Raw genomic sequence first — 26,449 nt, forward strand, 5'->3', positions numbered from 1 at the left:
TGAAAGCTAGAACCCCTTTTTATTTCCGAAACAAGACCACGGCGCGTGGCGCTTGATCGGCTTTCAGGGCAAACCGACTCGAAACGACACAAATGAATTGCAGAAAATGACGAGAGCATTTCGAAATACCAGGTGTAAGTAAGGCATAGAAAAATCAGTGTTGCAACAAGTCGTCACACTTTCAAGTGTGTCACAGACTACATAGGGTCGTCAAACCTAAGAAACACTCTTGTATCTGTACAGAAGTTGTCGGTTCGTGGAACCTTTGGATGCTCTAAATGCCGTCCAGAGCTGAAAAAGACAAAAATATTTTTGTTTTTTAAAGATTTGGCACACGAGGATCTTCTCGTACACACAGCAGACAACTGTATGAAAAAAGAAATTTAATTTACTTCGGAGCATCTTGGCTGGCGAGACCCGTTTTGTTTGGTTAATCTGAAAATAACGATTCAACTATACAGCGTTTCACCCAAAGTTATTTACAGTGCAGTCAAAGGCCAGAAGACACACCCGCACAAACTAAGAACGCAAAGTCGCGGCACTGTCTCTGTGCTCGATTGGTTAAAGGGATACTACAACGAAATTTCGGCGCTCATTTTTTGGTCTATGTGTGTTCAAAAGAGCAGTATCACATGGAACATACCAATATCTTGTTAAAAAAGTCTCGAAAAGGAATTTTAAAACGAATTAAACGATTAGCAAGGAGCACCTGGTGGATGTCGCTAACGCCTCGTTTGTAATGCTCGTCTAGGAACCTTGACAGCTAGTGACAGAGGTTGTCTCTTCTCCGGCCACGACGAGAGAAGGGGGGAAGGTGGAACTCCCCTCTTCCCGAGAATCCCTTTTGTGTGTCGCAGAAGTCGCTCTTGTCCCCCTAGAAGATTATAGAAGATTAACCCGTCACTCAAAATTCGTACAAAAGCAGCCGCTTCGGTGGCTGGAGCGACTAGGCCATCCTCTCGATGTCAGCCTCGCCGTAGCTTTGCTCGTCTTGAGACGACCTACGTCACGATTGCGTTGGATGTCACGTGCTCTAAGCTGGGCCTTCTCCAAGCGCTTGCCAGAGTGGGCCGTTTATAACGAAAAATACAGCCACCAGGATCAAAATACAAACGTGCGATTGTCATTTACGGATATTGTGGACAATATTCAACCCATTTTTGAACACGACGGAAATATTTCAAATTTCGTTGAAGTATCCCTTTAAGACGGCGAGAGGAAACGCACAAGACGGGAAGTGCCGTGCTGTTGTGCTTTTAGCGCTGCTTCATTGACCTTGTCTGCTCGTAATGTTGGCTACGTTTTAAATTAAAGAGAGACCGACCCCCCAAAACTTTGTTTTTTCACTTGCCAAGTTAGAACACAAATGCCATAAAATACTAGATACCCCTTCTCCCCACCCTCTGGCAAGCAGTGTTGCCTCTTCGTCCGCCTGGTGGCACAATATTCGGCACCTAGTATTTCGTGCAATACTGTCCATGCTAGCCTAGCTTCTGCGGTGCTCCAAAGCTGTCACAACTAGTTGTGCGAGCAGGCGGAAACGCAAAAGGAAGTTACATGCATGTGCTCTCGCAGATGTGTTGGCCTGCAGCACTGTGCAAGCTACATGGCACGAAACAGTTGCTGGCCTTGCATTGTTATATTAGGTATTATGCTATAGTTATATAATATTATACATTATCTTATGTTATAGTTATACCGTAGCTATACCCATGGCTGTTGGTAGGCACGATAAAAAATAAATACATAAATAAGACCAGCTATGCTAGCCTTATTTGAGCCCATGCACACCTTCGACCATTCTGTGGTATGCAAAGTGGAAGTATAGCAACGCCAGCAGGTGAAGCAAGGCAGCCGTGGACGCTGCGACAGCCTTGTGGGAGACGCTGGCTGTCTTGGCTGCAAACACGGCCACCTCTGGGAGCGCAGGGAAACGTCGGGGATGTGGGCACCTGACGTATAGAGCCGCTTCACTAGCGAGAACGCAGTAGGAATGCGCGAATATTCGAATTTTCAAATACTAGTTTCGAATAATACATTATTCAATATTTGCTTCGAGATGAACCACGATATTCATATTTTTCGAAGTGTCGATGGCAGCGGGTCAGCTACGTCGAGTGCACTTCTTAACGAGCACCAGTGCGCTGCGTAGAAGCAACGCCCACAGAAGCGAACTCTGCAGGTATTGTTTCTCTGCAGTGCACTAGTGCTCGGTAAGAAATGCACTCAATAAGGCTAACCTGCCGCCATCGACACTTTGTAAAATACAAATATTATCGCAGTTTGTCTCACAGCGAATATCAAATACAGCATGTTAATCGAAACTAGGTACAGTACTACTCGAAAATTCAAATATTCACAGAATCCAAAATGTTTTAACCGGGCAATAAGTTGGGCGAGTTGGTTGATCATCTTCAAAAGTGGAAACGCAAAAAAATTGACAAAGGACGAGTAGAAGAAGTGCACGGACACAGCGCTGACTATCAACTGAAAGTTTGTTTTTCAATCGAACCAGAAAATAAACACTGGAAGCAGAGAGGAAAGAACCAATCAAGACACAAAAATGCAACCCGATAAACAAGACTTGTTTTACGTCATATCTCTTCCACACATGCTAGCCACTGTTCTTGATAAAAAGGACTTCGTCAACCCCAAGTGCACCGACAAGTGCGCTAACACATTCCCCTTCCCCCTTTGATAAAATAAAAAAGGCCTCTTCAATCTCTCTGGCGGTCTTATTTTTGTTATGCGCCAGGATCGTCAGGTTATTGAACAAAGGCATGCAGCTGCACCATTCTGCAATGTACCGCTAAGTGGCTAGCGGGGTCGACCTACAACTGCTACACCCACAATTCAATGACGTTGATTGTGGGTGTAGCCGAGTCCCCGATAAAGGAGTTTAGGGGTCGACCCAGTCCCAAGGTTAGACAAAAGCCGACAACAAGGCCAGTGGTGGTGCCTTACGTCCACGCCCTCTCCCTTGAGGTTAAGCGAGTGGCTTACAAGTATAACCTGCCAGTGGTCTTTTCAGCACCCCAGAAGTTGTCACAATTGTGCTCTGCTCTTAAGGGGAGGCACGGCCTACAGGGGTCTACTTTTTTAATAGTTTGCCGATTGCAATGAAACTTTTACCATATGTTAGTTATGCAAACTTGGGAGGGCATGCAAAATTTCAACCAACAGGGAAGATTTTTTGCCAAGTTACGGTGCAATTTGTTATAAAAAAGAAGACTGATGCAGCACCAACGAAAAAAATCTATCATTCAAAAAAAAAGAGAAAAATTCCAACTTTTCTTGCATATATGTAATGTTCAATAAGTGATGAACAAAGTAAGGTATGTAGCAATATTTAATATAGCAAGCATCAGCATGAAAACAGGAAATTTAAAAATGGCTTCATTTTTCTCTCATATGACTTTTTCTAAAATCAACTTTTTCTTGGTGAACAACTCAAAATTATTAAAAACAAAGTGCCTTACTAAATTCTTCAGTAAATTTCACTCCAGAAAAACAACACTTCAGGAGTCTCAGTCCAAACTCTAAAAAATGATAGTTTTTCAAAAATGGAAAAGTGTTCAAAATGACAAACTGAGAAAAATGTGTTTGAAAGATCAAACAGTGTTCGGCTGAAAACAGTGCTTACTATATCACTTAAAACGCTCCAGGGCCATAGGTAAGTCCTTCTTCTTCACGGTCCTTCTGCGCCTTAGCCACGGCTTCCATCTTTCTCCGCTTGTGCGACGCTTTGGACGACTCTAGTTCCTTTTTTTGGGCCTTTCCAATCTTCTTTCGGGTGGCCTTCGCAGCATGCACGGTGTGATGGCTCCCTGGCTTGATTCCCATCTCGGAAAGGGCATGCTCAAAGCCTCGAGGTCCCAGGTTAAATTCGAGGACTGCCAGAGCCACAGCTGACTCGACGGTCTTGAGGGAGGCAAATTCCACCTTGGGGCACCTCTTCCACACTAGAGAATTAAACGATTCATTTGCGTTCTGAGTTTTCATCCTCGAACAGCGCTCGAGCAAGTCCCTACGCGAAAGGCGATTGTAGACGGGCACCAGCTCCTTGGCTAACTCCCTGGAAAAGGCTGGCTTGTGGGGCCTGGACGCAGGTGGCTCTCCTGCAGCCTCAAGTGCCTTGCTCCTGTTGAAGTGGCACCAGGAGTCTCTTCCAGTGGGGCAAGCTGTGTGTCGTGGCTCGTCGTCTGTCGAGTAAGAGTGCAGGAGTGTGGCAAACACTCCCCGCTGCATCGCTGGGACATCTGGGGCATTGTCCTTCAGGGCGCAGGCATAGTAATTTGTCAGCTGCTTCATCCTCACGTTCGTCAGCTTGCCCTTTCCACCAAGGCCTTTCTTTGCCTTCTTCAGAGCATCCAGGCCAGCATACATACGCTTTGCAACGTGGTTGATGCAATCCTCTTTCTTCACTTCCTTGTCGTATAGACCAAGGCTAGCAACCTTTGAAAACGCTTTGCTGTCACCGTCGCAGAGTACCGTGGTATACTGCATGTTGTGTCGCTCCACAGAACGCCCAAAAATGACTGAAGCAGCTTCCACTTCCATGGCATGAGCAGACCCCTGGAAATTCTTTTGACAGTCAGGGCTGTGGCTTTCAAACCATTCTTCATATTCCTGAGACCCTGGCTTTGGGCCTTGAGCGCACACCTGGCAGTAGTTGCTCTGTACACTGTAGTCTATCACCAGGCCGCTGTTCAGTTCCACTGCCACGCCAACACCAAAGTGGGAGGTGTGGCCACGCTTATGCCAAGTCCCGTCGTACGAAATGCACACGTCCAAAAGTTTGTCGTCTCCGGACTTCTCTGCTTGACGTATGGACTGCGCCGCGCTCTGCATCACTTTGCTGGCGGCCTTCGTAGCTGCGTCATGCACTTTTGATGCTATCTTCTGCGAAGACTTCAGGCACATCGGTGGAGGTACGTTCATGCCAGAAAAGAGGTTGGACAACTTGGTGAAACCAATGCCGCAGTCGCGTGCGGCTAGTCCGATACGCGCGGAAAGTTCATTCTGGCGAGTGTCGCCGATGTTCGACGAGTGCGGTGCGCTCGCCACCTCTCCACACGACGGGCACTCGACGATAAACCCGAGGAGCGCTCCTTGGCCACTTTCCTTTAGCTCCAGGCAAGACCCGGCACACTCTGGGCACAGCAGAGCTCCCACCAAAGCCTTGACACAAGAAACTTCGAGCAAGCGGTAGCCTTCGAGTTCGCCGCTGTCACGGCTCTCATCTAGGCCTAGCGGCTCTCCGGAGCACTCGTCCCGCCGTAGCATTTCCATCTTGCGCTCAATCGCGGTCAGCTCATCTTCCTTTGGGGTGTCAGGAGTTGGAAGCGGCGACAGAAGCCTCGATTGTCCCACACAGTCCAAGTCCAAGTCTTCAGGCGGCGATGGGCCAGGAGACGGTGACGGGCTTGAAGACTGCGATTGTTCCGACGACTCCGGACGACTCGGGGACGGCGGTGCAGCGGTTTTGCGAGGTCGACCTCCTTCAATGCCTCTCGGTTTTCCACGCTTACGCTTCCGAGCACCAAACGTGAACGATTTCCTGCCATTCACCGCCGGCATCGTATCGATAAACTCGAAGACCGTAAAAAAAGCAAGAGCGCGCGCACTACGCAGGTAGAAAACGAAACAAGCGTTCACGCGGGCGAGCGAGTCTCTTTTTAGTCACGTGGCGTGTCCGAGCGAATCAGAGCTCCGAATGCGTCGAGCTGCCCAATAGGAGCCCTTAGAGCGTTTCATAGCTCTTTCTGAATGATGTTTTCGCGGGGGTTCTCTCGCCTGAATGTCCGGCGTTGAACGAAAAGCCGGGGCGTAAACAAAAGAGAAAGAACTGCTGTTTCCAACGAGGGGTCCCACGCCACGCTAGGCCTAGCCAACGAGCGGCTAGCGCGCTTTGAAATCGGCAAACGCGAGGGTGTATTGGGCGCGTTCAGTAGCGGCCCCGGAGTCAAGGAGTCACTGACTCCTTCCACTGGACGGCCAAAAGTCACTTCCGGTGCACGTAACTCCGGGGCATCCGGGGCATCGGAGTCAAGCTCCGAAGCACCGAGTCCGGAGACGGTGCACGTAGAGTCAAAGGAGCTAAAATGACGTAATTTCCTGACTGGTGACGATTTCCGGTGCTAAAAGAGGAAAAAACAAACAATATGGCGGGATAAGCTGCTTCGGTTCAATCGCGGGTGCGCCGTTTGCTCGCTTTTGTTAATGAAAAGTGCTCGAGGTAAGACGAATAACGCGTTCGAATATCTTTTTCAGGTAAGGCTCTTTTGGAAAATGCATTGGACCGTATTTTGTTTGGTTTGAATATGCTAATAAACAACGCAAACGTTCATTTGACGCCGTGTCTTGATCACCGTTGCACGGGAACTCTGTGAATATCGACGATAGTCCTGTCCGCGCTGAACAGAGCAAGGCAGGGTATGAACGCGACTTTGGAAGCCGGTTGGACAGTCACGCAGAGCATGATACCGATTAAAGTTTTGTTTGCGTAGCTAAATCGGGGTGCACGTTGGCTGAGGCTCGCTTCGGCCGACAAAACCTTGATCGCCGAGCGCGGCCGAACTTCCCGTGTGTATACGAATACATTTTATAGGAAGTTCGTTACGAAGGGCAGGACAAACATATGGCCGTATGAAAGTATCGCAACCGGTGGGGTAGATTCGCTGAGCTCTGTATTTTGCGTGTGCTGACGACGTTTTTTTATCGGCTTTTATAACAGCAGCTGCCTTTGCACCGCCAAGCGAAGGACTCGATCACGTTGCATCGCTTCGAACAGCAGCGCTGATGTGTACAATCACCCGCTTCTTCTTCAACGACCTTGTAAAGACTTCTTCAATACCGGCGTCAAATAAAAGCGATCGTGCTCGCCATCGTCTGCTTCCAGTTTATTCGGAGACTGTCTGGCACAGGGGAGGAAGCGGAAGTTGCGTAGAAGCAGGTTTGGAGCCGCGGGTTTTTTTGCCGTTCAGTAGGCGCTTCGATGACTCCAACTCGAGGCACTCCGTTCGGAGGCAAGGGAGGCGCTACTGAACGCGCCCATTGTGATGTTAACTCCCGGCTGTCCCTATCCGCACCGGAAGTGCGAATAAGGGCGGATTTTTATCCGCACCCGAGGTGCGAATTAGGACGCATTCTTATCCGCACCCGGGGTGCGAATAAGGACTCATTTTTATCCGCACCCAGGGTGCGAATAAGGGTCGTTTTTTATCCGCACCCAAAGTGCGAATACGCGCAAATTTATTATTAATTTGTGTGTGTGTGTGTGTGTGTGCAACACAACGATGGTGCAACGCCTTTTCGTTGGCGTGTGTGTGTGGTAGCGCCACAGTGGGTAAGTGCAGGGGTGCAGCGGTGCGGGGTTGGGGCAGTTGGGGGGCTGTGAGGCGGGGTGGACGGTGCGGATTAGAGTCTCGCGCTTCCTGGCTGTTCGAGATAATGTGAGCTTTGTTAGAATCTTGATTAATTTGAGCGCGGGAGCACGGCTTTGTTGAATGCTTTCGCGAGCGCTCGCGAAAAAAGGATTTTGCAAAGCCGCTCGCGATGGAACCTTGTCGAAAAATGTTGGTCTGTAACTGTTATGACATGCATCTAAACCTCGCCAACAACTTTAATAACTGGGATCGAATGCCGCAACTTAGAAACTCAATGAAATCTGGCTAGCAAACGAAAAGGAATTCAGTTACTGTGCATTAAGAAAGAAAAAAACAAAAAGAACTTTGAAGCAGAATTTAGACATGAAATTTACACTGTTACTAAGAGATGCAACTGCTGCACCGCTGTACTTTCTTGGCTTCTTCACACTTAGAAACTACAGGAACAGAAGGCACCGCGCTGTATAGAAGCACAGCCATATTTCTGCACGAGCAACAACACGCCAAAGTGGAAATACATTACCTTGGTGCCTTTCCTCGAAATGTGTTGTATCAGAATATCCATCAACCAGCAAAACAAGGGAAAGTTAGAGGAAACGTCATTAGGAGGGAACTTCAATGACTATGACAATACTCTGTTTTAGCATAACATAGTAAACAGAAAAAAACCATAGCCTCAGCGAGCAGATCGGAGCAGACCGAGTTCCTGTTCCATTCTTGGACGATATGTTACACCATGTCAGTTCCCTGTAACACTGCATGTGGAATTCTCTAACTGTGCATTAAGCAAAACGGTTAAAGCAGTGCCCTTATGCAAAAGGGCATGTATCCGAAGGTAAATCTTGTTCCAGATATGCAATGATGGCTCATGTTGCACAAAATAACTAGTACATTGAGGATTATCAAATGTTTTTATTGATACAAATTGCAAGAGAGGCATTATTTGGACCATTGTACAATTTATTTTCAAGTATCAAGAAGAAACCATATTTCAAAAAGTTCAGTGGAAAAGCAGGAAGAAAAACAGCAGCAGTTAAAGTCAAAATCGTTTGAAATGTGCTACAGGTCAAGATATAAAAATCGAAAACTCAAGAACATGAAATGCAGGATTCACATGACAAAATGTGGTACATCTAGAAGCTTACTTGACATCCAGGACCTAATATGTCCCAACATCTGTGCATAATTGTTTGTAATAGTGAGTCTAGCATTGAAATGTACAGTACAGTAAACAATGAGCGAAAATAAACCCTTGAGTGCGACTCCATGACATGCTAAAACGGTAAACTGAATTAAAATACTGCCACACTGCTAAAGACAGTTGAAGATAAGAATTGACACATGACAAAGAAAATATAAATGAATCATTAAAAATTATACAAGATGCATTGAAACATACCAAAATTAACATTAAGAAATGTTAAGAATAATCCACACAAATTTCATATACTAAAAAAACGCCTCAAAACAAAAATAAAAAGCACACTCATGACACATGCAATGCAGTAGATATCACTGAAAAATAAAGAATGTAAAGCTTGTCAAAACATTAAAAAAAATAATAATACATTTTAAAAAATCTGGAAGATGCAAAATTATGTTAACAATCGAAAAAACTTCTTGAAGACCAACAAAACGGTCCATAGGCAATATAAATATAATCAATCTTCTTTCTGGAATAATCAATCTTTCTGGAAACCTAAGTTACTTCAAGAAAAATAAGATCCACACGTTGAGTCACAGTATACACAGGAAATAGAGAAGTTACTCCAAGTTGACCGTCTGGCTCAGGAGATTATTTTCTTGTGATCATTTTCTTGTCCGTGACTTGTAGTGTCTAGATCCTTGTTGTTTTCCTATTTGCAGTTGTAGCAGAACCAATCCCCTCTGGGAACAGTTTTCTTGCCGATACCTACGCAAGGCCTTCAGAAAAGAAAAAAAGCACTTGCTCAGATGGCAGTCACATTGCAAGGTTAGGACACAACAAAAGTAGTGAGAATAACTTCTTTTTAGGCATTTTCTATGCTACATTCTTGGAAAATTTGAGCTGAAGCTTTTCTCCACACTTGCACATATGCTCTGCATGAGTAAGTTTTATATTTAGCTTGCATTAAAATACAGTTTTAAGTAGAGTCATTAGCTCACCAGTGGTACCACTCCATGCACAGGTCACACGCTATCATCTTGATGGTGTGGTCATCTTCGAGGTCACATTTATGGCAAAACCACAGACCTTGCTCTTTCTTTTCTTTCACTGAAACATTAGAAAAAATAAAAACAGGATTCTATTCTACAGTCAAAAACACAAGTGCAGTAGAAAAACTACATAAAATTTTAAAGCTAGATCCTATACGTACGAAGTTCGTTGATTTTGCACCAAGCAGCTCGAGAGAAGTACTTCTTCAATGTGAGAATTGGTGCTCGGGTGTCTAAGGCACCACTTGACAATGATTTAGAGGTGACAGAGATATCCCGTTCCTGTATGCAGTACCCATCTTTCAATGTGTCGGATGCAGTCTCACCATCGACGAACCAGTGCAGCATACCTATAAATTACCACAACACTTATTTATGCAACTAAGTTACACCAATGAAATGCCTAATGAATGCACTTACGCAATGTCTTCTCTTTTGTGGGAAGCGCTGCAAATAAACAATTTAATGAAGCTTGGTTTGCCTTCTTTCTAGAAGGAAATCTAGTTCCTGTGCAGGAGTCTTTGGATCCACAGGGGTTTCCACGTGGTCGCTTGCGAGCTGACAGCCTCACGCCTTGCAGGGCACTGTTCACTGCTGCACTTACTGCTGTATCAGAAGACTAAACAAAAAAAAAAATTGTTAAAAAGCAATTGAGAGAAAGGCACCAGTCCTTCATACCTCCAAGCCTTGGCTAAGTTGCACAGGCATAATCTCCTTTGACAACTCTTCATCTGGTCCTGCTGACTCTGGGAGCTGCAAGAAACCAAAAATTACCAAAGATTCCAAAAACAAAACATAGGACTCCAGACCTCAAAACCTTGGCTCAATTCCATAGGGAGAGACTTCATCGGCAAGCCTTCTGGTCCTGCTGCATTCGAGAGCTGCAAGAAACGAGAAATTAACAAAGTTTTCTAGAACAAATTAAATCAAAGACTCCAGACCTCGAAACCTTGGCTTAATTCCATAGGGAGAGACTTCTCTGGCAAGCCTTCTGGTCCTGCTGCATCTGGGAGCTGTAAGAAACGAGAAATTAACAAAGATTTCAAAAACAAAACATAGTACTCCAGACCTCGAAGCCTTGGCTTAATTCCATAGAGAAAGACTTCTTCAACAAGCCTTCTGGTCTTGCTGCATCTGGGAGCTGCAAGAAAAAAAGAAATTAACAAAGATTTCAAAAACAAAACCTAGTACCCCAGACCTCGAAGCCTTGGCTAAATTCCATAGAGAAAGACTTCTTCAACAAGCCTTCTTCTAGTCCTGCTGCATCCGGGAGCTGCAAGAAACGAGAAATTAACAAAGGTTTCAAAATCTAAACCAAGGACTCCAGACCTCAAAACCTTGGCTCAATTCCATGGAAAGAGACTTCCTCGGAAACCCTTTCACTGGTCTTCCTGCATCCGGGAGCTGTAAGAAATGAAAAATTAACAAAGATTTCAACAACAAACCCTAGTACTCCAAACCTCGAAACCTTGGCTTAATTCCATAGAGAAAGACTTCTTCAGCAAGCCTTCTTCTGGTCCTGCTGCATCTGGGAGCTGCAAGAAATGAGAAATTAACAAAGTTAAAGCAAGGGCGCATGCGAGCTGGTTGAGTTTAGATATTATTTTTACCCTGGAGAGTGGGGACAAGAAGGACAACACGACACAGATCTGTGTTCTGTTGTCCTTGCTGTCCCCACTCTCCAGGGTTAAAATAATGAAAATTAACAAAGTTTTCAAACACAAAACCAAGGACTCCAGACCTGGAAACCTTGGCTCAATTTCATGGAAAGAGACTTCCTCAGCACCCCTTCCTCCAGCCCTGCTGCATTTGGGAGCTGCAAGAAATGAGAAATCAAAGGTAAGAGATAAGGATTTTTTGTACCTAGGAGCCTTGGTGAGGCTCTTGTGCCAGAAGATTATGCGGTATCACACAAAAAAAAAAAAAAAGTTCACGGACAGATGTGTGTGACATCAGCCAGTGGGACCCCTTCCACTACAGCTCCGCTTACGTCAAGCCGGAGAAACCGAGAAGCATTTGTACCGTGTGAGCACATCCTCCACCCTTGGACGCAGAGCTGTGCGTCACCGCGCCGCCTCAGAAAGGCATGACGTCATCGTCAAATGATACGCACGCCACAGAAAGAAGTGTTTGATTTCCCTCGTATGAATAACTAGCTTTTTGGAGGCACTGGTGCCAGAGACTTAGCTGCAGGCACTGTAGATAGCCACAGTGCTGTACAAGAAAACTGGATGAAACAGCAAAGGTCAAAAACATTAGGAGGCAAGGGAGAATGACTCAGTACCTGGGAGCCTTCTGCTGCCGAAGACTTAGCTGCAGGCACTGGAGGTGGCAGCAGTGCTGTGCCAGGAAACTGGATGAAAGAGCACAGGTCAAAAACATTCGAAGTCAAGGGACTCAGTACCTGGGAGCCTTGGGAAGACACTGCTGCTGGAGACGTAGCTCCAGGCACTGGAGGTGGCTTCAGTGCTGTACCAGGAAGCTGGATGAAAGAGCACAGGTCAAAAACATTCAAAGGCAAGGGAAGAAGACTCAGGACCTGGGAGTCTTGGGAAGACACTGCCGCCAGAGACTTAGCTGCAGGCACTAGAAGTGGCTTCAGTGCTGTACCAGGATACTGGATGAAAGAGCACAGGTCAAAAACATTCGAAGGCAAGGGAAAAAGACTCAGTACCTGGGAGTCTCGGGAAGACACTGCTGCCGGAGACTTAGCTGCAGGCACTGGAGGTGGCTTCAGTGCTGTACCAGGAAGCTGGATGAAAAAGAACAGTTCAAAAACATTCGAAGGCAAGGGAAAAAGACTCAGTACCTGGGAGTCTCGGGAAGACACTGCTGCCGGAGACTTAACTGCAGGCACTGGAGGTGGCTTCAGTGCTGTACCAGGAAACTGGATGAAAGCGCACAAGTCAAAACATTCGAAGGCAAGGGAAAAAGACTCAGTACCTGGGAGTCTCGGGAAGACACTGCTGCCGGAGACTTAGCTGCAGGCACTGGAGGTGGCTTCAGTGCTGTACCAGGAAGCTGGATGAAAAAGAACAGGTCACAAACATTCGAAGGCAAAGGAAAAAGACTCAGTACCTGGGAGTCTCGGGAAAACACTGCTGCCGGAGACTTAGCTACATGCACTGGAGATGGCCGCAGTGCTGTGCCAGGAAACTGGATGAAACAGCACAGGTCAAAAACATTCGAAAGCAAGGGAAGAAGACTCGGTACCTGGGAGCCTTGGGAAGACACTGCTGCTGGAGACTTAGCTCCAGACACTGGAGACGGCCGCAGTGCTGTGCCAGGAAACTGGATGAAAGAGCACAGGTCAAAAACATTCGAAGGCAAGGGAAGAAGACTCGGTACCTGGGAGCCTTGGGAAGACACTGCTGCTGGAGACTTTGCTCCAGACACTGGAGATGGCCGGAGTGCTGTGCCAGGAAACTGGATGAAAGAGCACAGGTCAAAAACATTTGAATGCAAGGGAAGAAGACTCAGTACCTGGGAGCCTTGGGAAGACACTGCTGCCGGAGACTTAGCTGCAGGCACTGGAGGTGGCTTCAGTGCTGTACCAGGAAACTGGATGAAAGAGCACAAGTCAAAAACATTCGAAGGCAAGGGAAAAAGACTCAGTACCTGGGAATCTCGGGAAGACACTGCTGCCGGAGACTTAGCTGCAGGCACTGGAGGTGGCTTCAGTGCTGTACCAGGAAGCTGGATGAAAAAGAACAGGTCAAAAACATTCGAAGGCAAAGGAAAAAGATTCGGTACCTGGGAGTCTCGGGAAAACACTGCTGCCGGAGACTTAGCTACATGCACTGGAGATGGCCGCAGTGCTGTGCCAGGAAACTGGATGAAACAGCACAGGTCAAAAACATTCGAAGGCAAGGGAAGAAGACTCGGTACCTGGGAGCCTTGGGAAGACACTGCTGCCAAAGACTTAGCTGCAGGCACTGGAGGTGGCGGCTTCAGTGCTGTACCAGGAAACTGGATGAAAGAGAACAGGTGAAAAAGATTCGAAGGCAAGGGGAAAAGACTCAGTACCTGGGAGACTTGGGAAGACACTGCTGCCGAGGACTTAGCTACATGCACTGGAGATGGCTGCAGTGCTGTGCCAGGAAACTGGATGAAAAAGCACAGGTCAAAAATATTCGAAGGCAAGGGAAGAAGACTCAGTACCTGGGAGCCTTGGGAAGACACTGCTGCTGAAGACTTAGCTCCAGACACTGGAGATGGCCGGAGTGCTGTGCCAGGAAACTGGATGAAAGAGAACAGGTCAAAAACATTCGAAGGCAAGGGAAGAAGACTCAATACCTGGGAGCTTTGGGAAGACACTGCTGCCAAAGACTTAGCTGCAGGCACTGGAGGTGGCTTCAGTGCTGTACCAGGAAACTGGATGAAAGAGAACAGGTGAAAAAGATTCGAAGGCAAGGGGAAAAGACTCAGTACCTGGGAGACTTGGGAAGACACTGCTGCCGAGGACTTAGCTACATGCACTGGAGATGGCTTCAGTGCTGTGCCAGGAAACTGGATGAAAGAGCACAAGTCAAAAACATTCGAAGGCAAGGGAAAAAGACTCAGTACCTGGGAATCTCGGGAAGACACTGCTGCCGGAGACTTAGCTGCAGGCACTGGAGGTGGCTTCAGTGCTGTACCAGGAAGCTGGTAAAAAAGAACAGGTCAAAAACATTCGAAGGCAAAGGAAAAAGACTCAGTACCTGGGAGTCTCGGGAAAACACTGCTGCCGGAGACTTAGCTACATGCACTGGAGATGGCCGCAGTGCTGTGCCAGGAAACTGGATGAAACAGCACAGGTCAAAAACATTCGAAGGCAAGGGAAGAAGACTCGGTACCTGGGAGCTTTGGGAAGACACTGCTGCTGGAGACTTAGCTCCAGACACTGGAGACGGCCGCAGTGCTGTGCCAGGAAACTGGATGAAAAAGAACAGGTCAAAAACATTCGAAGGCAAGGGAAAAAGACTCAGTACCTGGGAGTCTCGGGAAGACACTGCTGCCAAAGACTTAGCTGCAGGCACTGGAGGTGGCTTCAGTGCTGTACCAGGAAACTGGATGAAAGAGAACAGGTGAAAAAGATTCGAAGGCAAGGGGAAAAGACTCAGTACCTGGGAGACTTGGGAAGACACTGCTGCCGAGGACTTAGCTACATGCACTGGAGATGGCTGCAGTGCTGTGCCAGGAAACTGGATGAAAAAGCACAGGTCAAAAATATTCGAAGGCAAGGGAAGAAGACTCAGTACCTGGGAGCCTTGGGAAGACACTGCTGCTGAAGACTTAGCTCCAGACACTGGAGATGGCCGGAGTGCTGTGCCAGGAAACTGGATGAAACAGCACAGGTCAAAAACATTCGAAGGCAAGGGAAGAAGACTCAATACCTGGGAGCTTTGGGAAGACACTGCTGCTGGAGACTTAGCTCCAGACACTGGAGATGGCCGCAGTGCTGTGCCAGGAAACTGGATGAAACAGCACAGGTCAAAAACATTCGAAGGCAAGGGAAGAAGACTCAGTACCTGGGAGCCTTGGGAAGACACTGCTGCTGGAGACTTAGCTCCAGACACTGGAGATGGCCGGAGTGCTGTGCCAGGAAACTGGATGAAAAAGCACAGGTCAAAAACATTCGAAGGCAAGGGAAGAAGACTCGGTACCTGGGAGCCTTGGGAAGACACTGCTGCTGAAGACTTAGCTCCAGACACTGGAGGTGGCTTCAGTGCTGTACCAGGAAACTGGATGAAACAGCACAGGTCAAAAACATTCGAAGGCAAGGGAAGAAGACTCAGTACCTGGGAGCCTTGGGAAGACACTGCTGCTGGAGACTTAGCTCCAGACACTGGAGATGGCCGGAGTGCTGTGCCAGGAAACTGGATGAAACAGCACAGGTCAAAAACATTCGAAGGCAAGGTAAGAAGACTCAGTACCTGGGAGCCTTGGGAAGACACTGCTGCTGAAGACTTAGCTCCAGACACTGGAGATGGCCGGAGTGCTGTGCCAGGAAACTGGATGAAAGAGCACAGGTAGAAAACATTCAAATGCATGGGAAGAAGACTCAGTACCTGGGAGCCTTGGGAAGACACTGCTGCCGGAGACTTAGCTGCAGGCACTGGAGATGGTCGCAGTGTTGTGCCAGGAAACTGGATGAGAGCACAGGTCAAAAACATTCGAAGGCATGGGAGAAGGACTCAGTTACCTGGTAGCCTTGGGAAGACACTGGTGTCAGAGGCTGGGCTGCGGGCATTGCAGGTGGCCGTGGTGCTGTGCCAGGGAACTGTATAAAATAGCACAGGTCAAAAATAATCAAAAGCAGGGGAGAATGACAAGTACCTGAGGGCTTTGCCGAGAAACTATTTCTGGTGTGTGGGTTACAGGCTCTGCATGAGACTGCGGCTCTGCACCAGGGGACTGGATGAAGGGACATAGATTAAAAAAAATGAAACAGATGCAATGGAAGGGGACTTGGTACCTGATAGTCTGGCAAGCATGACAATGATATGCGGACACGGCTGCTAGGGGTTGATTCTTCCGAGATTCTTGCAATTGTGTCACTGCAGTCCTCTGGGAAGGCATCTTCATCACTTTCGGTGCCACTGCTGCACCAAATTTCTACAGTCTTATTTTCCATCCACAAGGCCTTTAGTTTCTTGATTAGATTAATTCTGCACTTGAACTCTTCCGAACCGCACTCTGCCACCAGGTCCCCAATGTCTTTCAGCAGACAAAGAGCATGGTTGTACTTCGCTCCTCTTGAAGCGGTACTGTAGTCTGGCTCTTTCAGCTGCATGCACTGAAGCTGTGGTGCTCCCCGATTGCTGATTTCTGCAGGAAGGTACGGCTGCGACGCTTTCTTCCACCTGGAGTTTGTTGCCGTAGCAACGTCAATCGCACGTCCTGTTTGCCACGATACGAGAATTATATGGCGGCATATTACTCCCATTGTGGTAAAAGTTCTGCACGTGCAGCTCGCCAAAGTGTAGAGTACCTCATACACGCCTCTCTCAGTTGTGACAGAGTAGTCCTCGCCATCATTTGCAATGGATGCTCCAGCCATCTTGTTAGCTCGTTCCTCCTCACATACTACTGCCTGTGTAGCGAACGGCGTCAACAGTGAGGAGCATTGCTGAATTAGATCAGAGCTGCTCTTGTACGTGAAGAACGTCGTGGTGGCATCGAGGGCATGCCTGTGCTCTGCTTCAATTATCTTGATGCTATGGAGCTTAAGCATAGACTTCAAAGTTGCATGGAGTTTGTCATTTGCTTTCAAGACTGCCTTCAGTTTTGAATTGTGACACTCAACTCGGTTCGTGGTGTTGTTGCCGAGGTTGAAGTGTCTGTCGCAACGATAGCGAACCCACATGTCCTGGATGCCATCCCAGTTCTTGTTGAAATACTCTGTGAAGCTTTTGCTGGCCGTGCGGTCCAATTCTGCTTTAAGATCTTGGTAGGCCTCTTCATTTGGGGCATGGATCATCCGCTCCAAAAGACTGTTGAGCATCTTCTTGTCATTGTCCGTCTTGCTGCTGCCAACAGCCCTCTTCAACGCCTTCTTCACATGAAATTCACACAGCTGAATGACAGTGTCTGGCGAAAAGTTGTCACGGATGGCTCTTATTTCTTTGAAATCTTTGTCCACGATGACACACTTTGTCTTCTGCATTCCCTGCAGGCCCACAAAGGTCCTCATCATAGTGTCCATGTGGGCAAGATCCTCGCTGCTTACGAAGCAGTAAGCCACAACCTGGCTACACCCATTTCCGTCGACCACCATAAAAACAAAGAGGGCCATTTTCAGGTTGTTGGTCCTGTAGGTGCCGTCGAGGAGCAACACTTCGGGAAACTTTTCATAAAACTGGGCCATCATGGTAGTTTGAATAAAAAGAAGCTCCATCTCGTTGGATTCACTTGTTCCGAGAGTTACCGCTGCTGTGGGATCTTTTCGAAAGATTTCTTTGATCTCTTCGGCAAGTTGGTCAACATCTGGCTTCTTGCTTCCTTTGAGACGTGCAACAACATTCTCGATGTCTTTTGCTGTCAGTGGTTTTCCAGTTTTGTTTTGGAGGAAACTTCGCAGAAGTGAGGGGTTTGATTGAAGCTCATTCACAGGTTCTGCGGCGAGAAGTGCTTCCTCAGCAGTCAGGCGGCGATTTTGTGGGTAGTGCCGAAATACGGCCTCACTCACCTCGTGATTCGAGTGCTTAAGGCACACATCAACTATTACGAGCTTCTGAATGTCTTTCTTAGCGCTGCACTTGACAAACGCTGTACAGTCAACTTTTGTTGTTCTGAAATGAAAGCAAGTTTATTATCAGATAAAGTTGCAAACAATGTATGGGTGAAACAACATCATTATAGTAGTTATATTTGTTTTAAGTATTACAGTCAAATCTTGTTACTTAAAACACTCTTAATTCAAACTTGTGGATAATTCATACTAACATGCAGGTCCCATCCTATGTGTCTCTATGGAAGGAAACTCCCGGTAATTCAAACTTTGCTTTATTCAAACAAATTTTCGGTCCTTCTCGGGTTCGAATTAACGAGATTCGACTGTTGTACTATATAAATTGAGCCCATCCTTCTCAAAAAGTAATTTCTAAAAATGATCAGTGACCCAAATAGGTGATATTCACATAACATTGATTTGCCATAATCCTGGTGCCGGGGCTTCGATGGCAGCCGACTGAAGCCCAAACAAAACATAAGCAGGTCGAAGCTGATGAGAACAATGTAAAAAAGAGTGTTCGATAAGTCTTGGACAGGCAGCAGACTTTTCACTGGGAGACCTAGCTTCTCCTAATAAAGCGTTGGCTGCTCCTCAGAGTCTTATCGAAAGCTCTTTGTGACGTAAAGCTGACCGAGTGAAATGATGCCAGCAGACCCTGTTCTGTCCATCCATATTTGGCAGCAGCAGACGACTATTATGGACCATGCCTTACTGGCCTGTGGAATATTGTCCATATCATACTACATAACAGGCACAAATTCGTGGGGCGTGCCCAGGGGGCCCGAGCACCCCCCAGAATTTTTCAGTTTTGCTGCCACCTCCTCTTCCCCTCTTCTACCCAGAGCATTTTGACCTACACGGGCACCCCCCCGTAAGAAAATTCTGACTATGTGCCTGCTACATAACAGCAAAAGCTTCCAGCGCGTTAAACAGGCGACAACCTGTATATGCAAACCCCTCCGAGCTACTGCACACCTGAGTGACCATGAGAGCAAATGAGGAGAATAACAACAGTAGTAGAGAGGGAGCGAAGGAGGACGAGGAGACACTAAGCAGGGTTCTAAGCATTGGCGGAGAGGGAGTTGGCTCTCATTGGCTGTTAACAATCACGTGACTGCTGGCATTTTTGTCGAGGTGATATTGCACCGGCTATCAAAAGAATGCACCGAGAAAGTGAGGGGGAGGAGACGACGAGAGCTCATGGGGATGTCAGAATGCTGAGCTCTGATTCGAATGATTAGTGGGTAGACCTAAAGCTTGCTGCCTTTATCTTCACTGCATTCGTGGAACCCGTTCAAATGCGAAAGCCAAATGGCGAACGCCTGCATTCCGTGTTTTAACGCATTTGACAAGTGCAATGGAGACAAAGGCTGCTAGCTTTAGGTGTACCCACTAATCATTCCAACCAGAGCTCAGCATACTGACGTCCCCGCGTGCCCTCATCTCCTCCTTCCTCACCTTCTCGGCGCATAGACACGGCACAGCACCTCAGTACCAATTCTTTGGGTGCGATATTGTACGAGCTGCAGTCAATCATTCAGATGCATAATAGGGCCGCAGCAAAAAAAAAATGTTTTCTAATTTACATGGGCTTTGTAAAAAGATTACTTCTAGGTATATATACTTTAATTATCTCAGTTATTTTGCAATGTCTAAAACCAATACAACTCAAGTATTAGCAACATGATAATTGATCAAAATTTATAATGGAAGCATTTCACCCGTCTATTTGTTTGAATAAAATTCGAAACAGAAGCTTGCATTAAAATTGTATCCGTCACCGGTAATACAGATCAGATGAATTTTAGCACATGTCGGTCTTTGTGGCCTGCCAACATCTATTTTCCAAAGGCATTGCACTATTACCAAGGCAAATATGCATTTGGATAAACTGAATGTAGCTGGTATCAGTTTACACGCAAAGAACGAGCACTGCCGAAATTCTTTTTTCCGAGCTATGCCAGCATTTCTTAAACATTTTTCTCATGTCCATTCGTTGTCAGCCAGTAAGAAAGAACTACCTGCATTATTTCCCCTCAGGCAGCTGCGTCAAATGCAAGGGACTGTGCAAAACACGGACAACGAGAACACAACAGATAAATGTTATTAACAATTTAAATAACATTTCTATTGTTAAAGAGACACTGACACCTCCTTTTTTTTTTTTTTTTTTTTGCATTGCGATTTATTAGTGTCAGAAGACTACCCAATCAATATTTTGCAACATCACGCCTATTTTTAATTTTAAAAAAAGAAGAAAAACGCAGCTGCTCGAAATCGAAAGTGGATTTTGGTGGGGTTGTGTCTAAACCGTAGAAAACTGCAAGTAACCACGGCTATGGACCACGGAGAAGAGAGTGAGCGCGACTCAAACCAGCTGTTCTCGATCGGCGGTTTTCGGGCGGAAAGAAAACGAATTTCGAGCCACGAATATTGTTCTGGGGGCTCTCATACGTAATGTGCAAATAAAAACATTTGCGAGCATAAATACCCTGTCAGTGTCTCTGTGCTAAGCTGTTTATTTTCGGCATTTTCATGAGACAAGAATGAAGACTGCATAATAACCCAAACTACCGTTGATTTGGCCGAAGACCCTTTCCTTCATGCCGTGGCATCCCTGCATGCTTGCACTTGTACGTAACGTTGGCGTAAACGAGTTCCGCTTTCAACGTCTTGGGGGGATCCAAGCCCCTGTTCGCCACTTCAACAGAATTGGACCTGTGCACCACGAAGAGCTGATGCGTTGCCTGTTGGTAATCCTTGAAGGCCTTCTCGAAGGATTTGAAGTCATCGAAGGCAGTTCCAACTTGTACCACGTCAGAAACATCGTCTTCAGGAAAGTCCGAAGACCCCGACTCGGATAGGGCCGGCGCAGCCAGCGTGGCTGTAAAGTACTGCAGTAGGTACTGCCTCGACAGACCTTGACGCCTTGACTACGTGCTCAACTGCTTTAATAGACTCGACATGCCGAAAATAACAATAAATTAGAGAGTGTTTAAACCGTAGACAGGCTGCCAACCGGCGATTAAACGAAGCACGCACCTGAGCACGGTCGGCGGCACGGTGACACAAAGCAAAGCAAATAAAGCCGCTCCACATTTTGTGGCGCTGCAATCGCACTCTGAGTTGACTTAAAATTACTCGAAGAATAATTAATAATACTACTGCTGATAATAATAACAATGAGAATAATAATACTTCGTGCGTATTCGCACTTTGGGTGCGGATAAGAAATCACCCTTATCCGCGCCTCAGGTGCGGATAAAAATGCGTCCTAATTCGCACCTCGGGTGCGGATAAAAATCCACCCTTATTCGCACTTCGGGTGCGGATAGGGACAGCCGTTAACTCCCGCACTCCTTTTGTCTCATGCGCACTAGGGGTTGTGTACCAGATCCCCTTCACATCTGGTTAGGTATGCATTGGACAAACAACTCAAATTTGGGGGTTTTGCGTGCTAAAGCAACGACGGGCATCTAGCACACCCCAGCGGAGGACTGAGGATGCATTTGGAGCTGGGAGCTCGGGGTCGATGTCGAGCGGCGGCGGTGCCGTGCTCTTCTGCTGTGGCGACAAGGTTTCCTCGGAGATTGCGGCGACCACGGCTGGTGCCTGAAGCTCCTCGACGTGGCCCACGGTGGTACCCTTCGTTAGGTGCTGCGGCTCCTCTCGAAAGTTGGTCACAAGAACAGTTGTACGTCCTTCTTGGATATCCGTTATGCCTTGTGCGACACCAATTCCTTTCTCGAGGAGCAGTTGGACGCTGCCTTCCAGAAGAGCTTCACTGTGCATGGCTGCGTCGGTAATTATGACGGTGACGAAAACACTCGACCGCGGCGGTAGGTTCCCATGGTCGGCGATAACTCGGATAGCGGTTGACGTCGTGTTGGTCTCCGCCGGCGGCTGGACAGGCTTTCGCAGCGTCAACTGATTTTCCGCGAGGTCGATGACGGCGCCATACTCGCAGAGAAAGTCCATTCCGAGGATAACGTCCCTCGACGAACTTCACAGGGCACGTCTCACCGTGGATCTCGACGCGAGCAGTGCATCTCCCGACTGGTGTGATTAGGTGCCTTCCGGCGGTTTGTATTTGAGGTCCATCCCACGGCGTCGTGACTTTTCGAAGGCGGCGGGAGAGCCTCCCACTCAAGACTGAGTAGTCTGCTCCGGTGTCTACGACTGCTGATGCGTCGTGGCCGTCGATGACGACGTTTAGTTTGTTGGACACCGTTTGCAGGAGCGTCGTTTCGGTCTCTGGTAGCGTTCGAGTGGGGGCCCTCCGACGTTCGTGGAGAATCTTGGTTTCGGTCGTCTTCGGCAACTCCACCTCCGGGGTTGCCGCGTTTCCCCGGCGCGGAGCGAGTGGCGACAGGCTTTCACGTCGGGGTCGGTGCATCGGCGAAGCTGGACGTCGTGGCGAAGGCGACCGGAACTCTCGGTGGGACGCAGGCTGAGGGGACTGAGGTCGTCGCAGTTAATCGTCGATCTCCCGAGGGCGTTCACCATACAGACCATACCGGGGGCGCAGGTCGTTTGGGTGGAATCCGCGCAGCCGTCAGTATGGGCCTCGGCGGTACACATGGTCAGCTTCCCCGCAGTGGCAACAGAGCGGGCGTCGGTCGGCCGTCCTCCAGACGTCTGTCTTCCTCGACACAGGTCGGTCTGGGTGAACGTGCGCCCGATCTTTCTGTCGTCGGGGGTACTGCGGCGTTGGGGCGTCTCTTCGGGGTGGCGCCGTGGCTTGGCGGGGAGCTTGCGGCGGTCATCGGGCCATGACAGCGTAGCTCAACATCGGTTCCTCCGGTGCCACCGTGGTGACAGGAACCTCTGGTTCGAGCGCCCGATGCACTTCTTCTCGGACAGCCTCGACGATGAAAATGGATGGCGGACGGCTGGTGGTTGGCAGCAACCTTCGCAGTTCCTCCCGGACGACCTCCCGGATAATTTCGCGGACGTCCGTACCAGGAGCGCTTTCGCCGCTTATCAGCGCGGTTGCAGTGACGCTTGGATGCCGCTGGTAGTGGGAAGCGCGGGCTTGAAGGGCGCGCTCGATGTTTGTCGCCTCGGTGACGAAGGCGTCGGAGGTTTCCGGCGGGTAACGGACGAGGCCTCCGAAGATGTCGTCTCGCCCCGCGCATGAGGATTCGTAGCTTCTTCTCTTCTGTAGCCCGGGTGTCGGCGCGGGCGCTGAGGCGCAGAACATCCTCTACGAAGCCGCTGACGCTCTCGTGGGGGCCCTGGGTCCTGGTTCGCGGTAGGTCCTCGGCTCTCTCTCGGCGGTGGTGGTTGACGAATGTAGCCTTCAGATCGGTCTTGAAAATTTCCCACGATGTCAAAGAGGACTCATGGTTCTCGTACCAGTGCTTGGCGGTCCCATCAAGGGAAAAATAGACGTTGTGCAGGCACGGCTCGTTGGTCCAGCCATTGTGGCGGGCAACGCGTTCATACTGGTCAATCCAGTCTTCGACATATTCATAGAGTTCACCGTGGAAGGGGGCAGCCATGCGCGGTGTGACGGGCATGTAGTTGACGGGAGGAGCGGCGGGGGCTTGCGACTGGTTGGCCATCGTCGTCTTCTTCGGTTTGGGTTTGTCCGGCAGCAGACCCAATTCACGGGACTGACCTCTGGTACGGCGGCTTCTTCGGACTCCGGCGTCTTCGGCGAAGGGTAGCCTTCCGGGGCTGAGCACGTCGCATGGCCAGGATGTAATTGGAGGGGTACGCTCAACGGGCATAGAATGGAGTACCCAGAAACTCCCCCAAAATGTCATGGGTGGTGACCAAAAGAACAATAAATAAACAGGAAGAAATAAACGTTTAATGTGGCGAACTTGTGCCAAAAATAACATGCCTGGCTCCTTCGTGGGTTATGGCAGAGCTAAATTGCCACAAACCTAGACGACACGGGCTCTGACCTGGCCTATGTACACTCGCACAACTGGTATAGTCGGCTCAACTCTAAGCTGACGGTGCATTGGAAGTGCTTGCTGGACCAGTTGTATGCCCATCATTTGCCATTTGATCGCACTTCCCGCCCCGTGCGCCAGGAGCAGGGTCCGGTGATGAGAGGAAGGCGGTCGATAGGTCCAGTGACGGCGTAGCTCCCACCGCACTGTCAGCTTGGTAGTGAACAGAGCATAGGAAACAGCTCGTTGCCACTAAATGACACAGAGCAGGTTTATATAATATGGAGGCCTCTTATTGAGTATTGGAGACCTGTGGCCAGAATCAAAACATTTGGGATGGAACCAGCAATAACTAACTGGACTGATTCCCACCAAACAAATTGAAGGTGTGGAAAGCAACGGTAATGTTGCCTCTGCCAGCATATTCAGGTGTAGCTCACAGTTGTGTTTTGGGGTCAGTCTGGACATATAGAAATAACGGGCTACACACGCCCAGAAATATAGGTCGGGCTCTGGGGATGATTGGATTATTTACTTATACTGATGAGGATAAGCAAGCATCATTCAATAGGTATGCTAACCACATAAAGGAATTCTGTGTTATATTTCCAAGTCTAACCTATAGGCCGGGGGTGGCCAAAGTGACATGGCGTTAGAGCCGCAAACAAAACAACAAAAGTTCAAAGAGCAACAGGAAAAATAAAGAGAGAAAGGCTACTTAAAACTATCTGGAGGGAACAGTGCTTTCCAAAAAGGTCAAGTATAATTGTTGACTACAACAAATAACAGCAAGCAGCAGAACGTTACTTTAACGGCTCAGCAAAAATGAAAGCTTCAGCTGGCTTGCTAGCCGGCCACTGCCCCTGACGTCCGTTGTGCGTATACGGTTCGAAATTTTCTCTAGAACAATAAAGGAAACAGTGTCACTGGACACATTAATGTGTCAAAAACCAGTCCAGCCATATCTACGTAGTGTAATACAAGGCTGCCAAGTCTGTGAGCTTTTTTTAATTGTAAAAGTCTGTTCGTCTTTGGAACACAGGAGGGGTAGGGTGGCACGCTCACCCCAAACCAGCAAGCCGCACTTGGACCCGCGATAAGCCGCATGCGGTTCGCGAGCCGCAGTTTGGTCACCCCTGATATAGACTGACCGGATTTTTATTTAGCAAAGTTTACTGCAAGGCAAATATCACATCAGCATTCAACAAGTTCCCTTTCCTTTCACATATATATATTTTTTTTTCTAATTCGTGCTTTGTTGTCCATCTTTTCACTCTGGAATAGTGCTTTACCCTTAAAGCGATAGTGAACAGAAATTTCGAGCTCACAAAACGAGGCTGGACGGATAGGCGGGCCGCTGCAAAACCCCAAAACAACACTTGTACAGCGATATCTCTAACGGATCGCTGTATTTTCGGAAAAGAAGTGTGTGAGTGAACACGGCCGACGAGACAAGTCTCGTCACGATTCCCATTCCCTCTCCTTCTCGCTACGTCTCTTTGAGCTAGTGAACTGAAGCGAGGAGGAGAGAAGCGAGGCCGCTTCCCCTCATTCTGAAATTCTGCCGCCCTCCTTTTCCAAAAGTGCAGCCATCCGGTTGAGATATTGATGCAAGAGTCATGTCTTGGAGTTCCTAGCGTCTTGTTCAACGCTCGTGCATCCTTATTTTGCGAAATCCGAATTTCGGTTCGGTATTCCTTTAATGGGGCACTAAAGCGTGTTGCGACGGTCTCGTTTTATGGTCATACCTCAATCTACGAGCACTAATCATCCTAAAAAACCAGAAATTACATTCATTTGCGGCCATTTCGTATCTTAAGAAAGTGATCAAAGTTCCAGACACTTACCATCGTCGCTGAATGACACATGGCGCTACTGAACCTTGCTGAATATGGTCTAACGATCGACAGTGCATATCAGCCACTCGCGAGCGATGGGTTCCCGCGCGAACGAGCACGACTGGTCGGCAGCTTGTCCACAGTGGACCCCATCCCTCGCGAGTGTCCGACACGTGCCGTCTGCTGTTTGACCGTATTCACCAAGGTTCGGTAGCGCCATCTGTCATTCTGCGCTGACGCTAAGTGTCGAGAATTTTGATCAATTGTTTTAGTATGCAAATCGGCCTCAGATGAATGTAATTTGTTTTTTTAAGGACGGTTAGTGCTTGTAGATTGAGTTATAACAATAAAACAAGGATCTCAAAAAGCACTTTGGTGCGCCTTTAAGACAAGGCTGCGCTGCGACAATGCGATATATGCAGAATTGCAATGCCCACTCCACTGGTGTAACTTCTTGGCAGTGCACCAGTGCGTGGTGCGAGAAGCGTGCTCAACGGAGATAATTAGACTGCCTGAACATTCCACGTACAATGAGAGATATCACGAAACATCCGAGGACTGAGTCATGTTCGGTGTGTAAATCGAATCAAATCGCACATTATTCTAAGCAATAACGGGAAGTTCTGAACGATTCACACAATGTTGCAGGAACAATCTGGCAGTACTGCGACGCCTGAAGTATTAGTTTTGGTAGCTATAAACAAAAACTCCATTATGGTGCAATTGTAGGCATAAATTCATCACATTTTGGTGAAATGTAGCAGGGTAAGCACTTAGGCGGAGCATACACATCAATGCTTTTCGCTTTGGAAGGCATTCTTGCACATTCCGATCCAAATTTCCCATTTTCAACTTTCTTCCTAAGGTAGCATGCAGCATGACTTCAAGGGATAACTTGCTGGTTGG

The 26,449-nt window shown here is 48.0% G+C and overlaps 2 protein-coding genes across 26 annotated transcripts; both read right to left on the reverse strand.

Annotated features, from left to right (window-relative positions):
- LOC115331126 (protein YIPF3-like) lies at positions 1-25,628 on the reverse strand. Its single transcript, XM_040501737.2, has 3 exons — positions 25,553-25,628; positions 1,792-1,952; positions 1-291 (listed from the first exon to the last, which is right to left on the reverse strand). The coding sequence occupies exons 1-3, from the start codon at positions 25,618-25,620 to the stop codon at positions 275-277; spliced, it is 246 nt and encodes an 81-aa protein (XP_040357671.1). The 5' UTR covers positions 25,621-25,628; the 3' UTR covers positions 1-274.
- On the reverse strand, positions 8,274-21,276 carry LOC115314317 (histone-lysine N-methyltransferase 2D-like). 25 transcript variants are annotated; one of them, XM_042289779.1, is made up of 39 exons: positions 20,374-21,276; positions 16,042-17,857; positions 15,903-15,980; positions 15,769-15,846; positions 15,635-15,712; positions 15,500-15,577; positions 15,365-15,442; positions 15,230-15,307; positions 15,095-15,172; positions 14,960-15,037; positions 14,825-14,902; positions 14,690-14,767; positions 14,555-14,632; positions 14,420-14,497; positions 14,285-14,362; positions 14,151-14,228; positions 13,881-13,958; positions 13,746-13,823; positions 13,611-13,688; positions 13,473-13,553; positions 13,338-13,415; positions 13,203-13,280; positions 13,068-13,145; positions 12,933-13,010; positions 12,798-12,875; positions 12,663-12,740; positions 12,528-12,605; positions 12,394-12,471; positions 12,259-12,336; positions 12,124-12,201; positions 11,869-12,066; positions 11,326-11,400; positions 11,045-11,119; positions 10,394-10,465; positions 10,263-10,337; positions 10,005-10,203; positions 9,746-9,934; positions 9,534-9,642; positions 8,287-9,311 (listed from the first exon to the last, which is right to left on the reverse strand). In XM_042289779.1, the coding sequence occupies exons 1-39, from the start codon at positions 20,412-20,414 to the stop codon at positions 9,245-9,247; spliced, it is 5,103 nt and encodes a 1,700-aa protein (XP_042145713.1). In that variant the 5' UTR covers positions 20,415-21,276; the 3' UTR covers positions 8,287-9,244. The 25 variants fall into 25 exon arrangements, with proteins under 25 accessions (XP_042145711.1, XP_042145713.1, XP_042145712.1 ...); XM_042289778.1 differs by having other exon boundaries at positions 11,869-11,937; positions 11,989-12,066; positions 15,500-15,712; XM_042289777.1 differs by having other exon boundaries at positions 8,274-9,311; positions 15,500-15,712.
- Positions 25,629-26,449: the final 821 nt, after the last annotated feature.

The sequence above is a fragment of the Ixodes scapularis genome, unplaced genomic scaffold (genome assembly GCF_016920785.2).
Source record: "Ixodes scapularis isolate PalLabHiFi unplaced genomic scaffold, ASM1692078v2 PGA_scaffold13__105_contigs__length_92229423, whole genome shotgun sequence".
NCBI lineage: Eukaryota > Metazoa > Arthropoda > Arachnida > Ixodida > Ixodidae > Ixodes > Ixodes scapularis.

Bases quoted from the DNA above. Each gene is read 5' to 3' on its own strand.
- LOC115314317 (XM_042289777.1), bottom strand. From the start codon at position 20,414: ATGCCACGGCATGAAGGAAAGGGTCTTCGGCCAAATCAACG. The intron at 13,959-14,150 runs GTACTGAGTCTT...TCTTTCATCCAG, and splicing joins TGTCTTCCCGAGATTCCCAG to TTTCCTGGTACAGCACTGAA. The intron at 12,876-12,932 runs GTACCGAGTCTT...TCTTTCATCCAG, and splicing joins TGTCTTCCCAAGGCTCCCAG to TTTCCTGGCACAGCACTGCG.
- LOC115331126 (XM_040501737.2), bottom strand. From the start codon at position 25,620: ATGCACTGTCGATCGTTAGACCATATTCAGCAAGGTTCAGTAGCGCCA. The intron at 1,953-25,552 runs GTAAGTGTCTGG...TCTATACGTCAG, and splicing joins TGTGTCATTCAGCGACGATG to GTGCCCACATCCCCGACGTT.